Raw genomic sequence first — 3,801 nt, 5'->3', positions numbered from 1 at the left:
CAGCTTGCACAAGTTTGACAAATTTTAGCAAACTTTCGCGTAATTCGAAAACTAGAAGAGGGCCTTTTCGGCGTTGCGATTTGTTTTCCTTGCGAGCGTTGTAGCGGTAGCGCTGAATCCAGGCGTTGATGCGAATCAATTTGGTTAATGATGAATAGAGGTAAATGATTGAATCGCTTTTGATAACGACGTTTACAACAACATTATTTGATTTCGCTTCGAGTTCATCGTCGGTAAATGTATGCGTATTCTTGTTGAGTTTCGGCCTGTTGAAGCTGTTTTGACTTAGCCAAGTTGGGCCAAAATAACTGCTGGGAGTTCATTCTGAAGCGCCGGCCCTATGCATAGAATATCATTTAGTGATTTCCCATTTGACGTTTTCGCTGAGGCGTCGAATACAATACGAAGTTTCGTAGTTAGCTTGTCCTCACGTATAACCGCATGATGTGGCAATACACACGCAGTAACTGCTGATTGGTTTGTGCTCGTGGCAGTGAAACGTTCTTCTTCTGTTGATGTGGATGAAACTATTTGATTCAAGTCGAAATATTCTTGAATGCCAGCTGAATAACGTTCCATCAGTTCTTCTGAACGCAGTAAACGTTTTTCAAGTTGCAGGAATCGATGGGTGGCCATTTGTTTAGATCGGCCCAACGTCTGGTTTGGGTCGAAGTGAGTTTTGAGCGGCAGCCGTACCATATACAATGTTGATTGAAAAAGTCGATGAACCATTGTTCCTCCTCTGATCTAGCGCGCTCTTCTTGTATTTCCTCCGTCTCGAAGAAACGTTGAACTAGTGATTCCAAGTGTGGACTGATTGCGGTGTGATGACAATGAATGGTGGCTGACGGGTCGATAGTTGGAGCTGCGGGAGCCACTTGACCATACAAAATCCACCCAAAATGTGAGTTCTGCGCTATAGGATGATCACGCCGGCCGATGCGGATGTCTGGTAACAGAATATACGCATGCATTTCTGTACCAATCAACAAGTCAATTTTGTTGGAATTGAAGTAGGTGGGGTCTGCCAATACGAGACCGTCCATATGCGGCCACGCCTGTGGTTCTATCCGATTGCTGGGTAAGTCCGATGTGACTGTGTCCATTACAAAGGCTAATGGTACGAATGTCTCAAAGTGCTGATTGAGATTTGAACGTAGTTGAAAACTAACACACTCGGTGCTTGTACCAGAGCTTGCTCCTACGCCGCTGACGTCCGTGACAACTGGAGTGCGACGTAAGCCTAATGCACGCACTGCGCGGCTTGTGATGAGTGTCCCCTCAGAGCATTGGTCTATAAGGGCCCTTAGAATCATTTTTCGACCAGTGTTTACGTTAACGACTGGGATTATTGCTGTTGCTAAGAGTAACTTTGCTGGCTGCTGCGTTGTTCTCTCTGGTAAGAAGCTAGCAGTGTATGTTGGAACTTGTGATGTTTCGAATGTAGATAATGCTTGCGCTGACTATGTTGACACAGGCTCTACTTGTCTAGCCGCTGTTGAACTACCGCTGAAGGTGAAGTATAGTAAAGTGTGATGGCGTTTACCACAGGTTTTGCAGTTTGCTTTACTTGGACACTTGGATACGAAGTGAGTGTTACCCAGACAGTTTATGCACAGACGAAGTTGATCGGCGACTGTTTTCTTAGCAAAACAAATGCTAGAAAGTCCGGGCAGGATCTAATGTGATGTGGTCCTTTGCATTCTGGTATGAAACACTTTTCTGTAGTTGATGACGTGGATGTGGAAACATCGTAGGACTTGCGTTGCAAATGAGGCTTTGACTGTGACGATTTGGGTTTGTGGTCCGTGGAATATTTCGTCTTCACGATTTCTTGGGGACAAGTTTGTTGTACTATTTGTCTGCTTCTCTCGATGTTGGTTAAACTGATCAAGCGGTTGCTAAAAAACTTATCGAAATCTGAGTACGAGGGTACCGTTGTTTTAGATGCTAAATAGTGCTCCCAAGCTTGCAGCGTCTCCGGAGCACACTTCTTTACCGCAAAATGAGTGAGTAGATCGTTGATATGAGTAACATTGAGGCGAAGAAATTCTGTTGCGCAGCCCTTTAACATAGTTTGTAAATGCCTCATTTCAGTAGAGTTTTCCTTTGCCATCTTGCCGTCCGTCTGTCCTTAGCATATTTCTTAAACCTAGGAAGATATTCTTTAACAATTTTTGAACTTTCCCTTTGAAGCGCGATGAGGCTTTCTAGATTAAACGATTCTTCTATTCTAGAAGCATCCATGTCTGTTGATGTATATAAGTAAGTAGGGGTGCGGTTACGATATATGCAGGCGGTGAGGCGATTTGCTGTGTGACGATGTAGGTACACAGTTATTTGAGAAGAGCCGTTTGCAATGGAATGGTTGTTTTGATTACCAAATGATATTAGTGTGNTGATGTAGATAAGTAAGTAGCGGTTAGGTTACGATATATGCAAGCGGTGAGGCGATTTGCTGTGTGACGATGTAGGTACACAGTTATTTGAGAAGAGCCGTTTGCTATCACAGAAAGTGTGTGAATACAGGTTGTCTTTCGCCGAAAGATTGCAGAAGCGTTTACCAATGGAATGGTTGTTCTGATTACCAAATGATGTTAGTGTGTAAAATTTGCTGCAGTTTTCTTCCCTCGCGTTGTATGTAGCAAGATTTCAAATGTCCTTTGTGTAGTCACTGATTCCCCTCATGGGCCACCAAAAAATGTTTCTTTTCATTAAACACATTCGTGGATATGCAGTTCTTTTGGTGAGGTTAAATTTTATTACATTGATCTTTATCGTGCTTATTTAGTTGTATTTATTTACTGGTAATTTTTTGTATAATTATTACATGTGTTTTAATAGATGATATATTCAAAAGTCAGTGCACACTAAAAACCTTGAAACGACCTTCTCCCATTACTCTCTCCGACTCATTCCTAATAACTCCGAATTCTCCACTCACTAGCTGCAAAAGCGGCAACCTTGCGCAAGCAAACAAACGTCAAGTNAATATTCAAAAGTCTGTGCACACTAAAAACCTTGAAACGACCGTCTCCCATTACTCTCTCCGACTCATTCCTACTAGCTCCGAATTCTCCACTCACTAGCTGCAAGAGCGGCAACCTTGCGCAAGTAAAAAACGTCAAGTGAAAGGCACTTGACACAAGACGAACAGCTGTCAATGACAAAGAATAAAATGACCAAAACAAGAAAAATAAAAAACATAAGGGTAAAATTGTAAGTTTGCGACAGTTCTGAATTTGATGGAGTCTTTTGCAGAGTTGGTTGTTTCATCGTTATGGAATTTACGAGGTGCTTATCATCAGCGATATATCTGCGTTAAAACGTGCTTTTAAATCCGTTCAATATTAGTTTTCTCAAAGATACATTTTGCAAAATTTCAAGGATAAAATTTTAAAAAGACATTTTCAATACCTAGACTTCCTATGCACCAAAAAATTTTATTTAATGCTACAGAATTTTCTCTTTAATTTAATCGCCATAAGGGTTTTCTACATTGCACTGAATTTTTTAAATAATTTTTTGAATTACTCATATTTTTTAAATTTCCAAGTCCTTTTAAAAATTCTTACGTCATGACGCGTCAGAGAGAAAAACTGAAAACACAATTTTACTACATATATTTGGCCCACGGTTTCGCGAATGTCTTCATATTTTTGTGTGTAAAATTAACTGTCAAACGGTGTAATATACATATGTATGTAAGAAGTGCATTAAAGTGGAGGGAGATTTCAATGTTGCGAAAATCCCAAGTTTTGAAATGACACAAAAACGCCGAAACACTTATATAAACTTAAT

General features: G+C 40.7%; 1 protein-coding gene across 1 annotated transcript; it reads right to left on the bottom strand.

The window, feature by feature from the left end:
* Positions 1–285: 285 nt before the first annotated feature.
* On the bottom strand, positions 286–1,316 carry LOC108370360 (uncharacterized). The gene is made up of 2 exons (XM_017625685.1): positions 656–1,316; positions 286–587 (listed from the first exon to the last, which is right to left on the bottom strand). Exons 1-2 carry the CDS (start codon positions 1,314–1,316, stop codon positions 286–288), a joined length of 963 nt encoding a protein of 320 aa, XP_017481174.1.
* Between the last annotated feature and the right edge of the window lie 2,485 nt (positions 1,317–3,801).

This window comes from Rhagoletis zephyria, unplaced genomic scaffold (genome assembly GCF_001687245.7).
Source record: "Rhagoletis zephyria isolate East Lansing unplaced genomic scaffold, Rhagoletis_zephyria_1.1 Rzeph_scaffold_04175, whole genome shotgun sequence".
Classification (NCBI taxonomy): Eukaryota; Metazoa; Arthropoda; class Insecta; order Diptera; family Tephritidae; genus Rhagoletis; species Rhagoletis zephyria.
The sequence above is the reverse complement of the archived record's forward strand: the minus strand, read 5'-3'. Positions and strand labels throughout refer to the sequence as shown.

Excerpts from the sequence above, each read along its gene's own strand:
- LOC108370360 (XM_017625685.1), bottom strand. The coding sequence starts at position 1,316 with ATGATTCTAAGGGCCCTTATAGACCAATGCTCTGAGGGGACACTCATC. Across the intron at positions 588-655 it reads CACTTCGACCCAAACCAGAC|AAGAACTGATGGAACGTTAT; the intron begins GTTGGGCCGATC and ends TACTGCGTTCAG.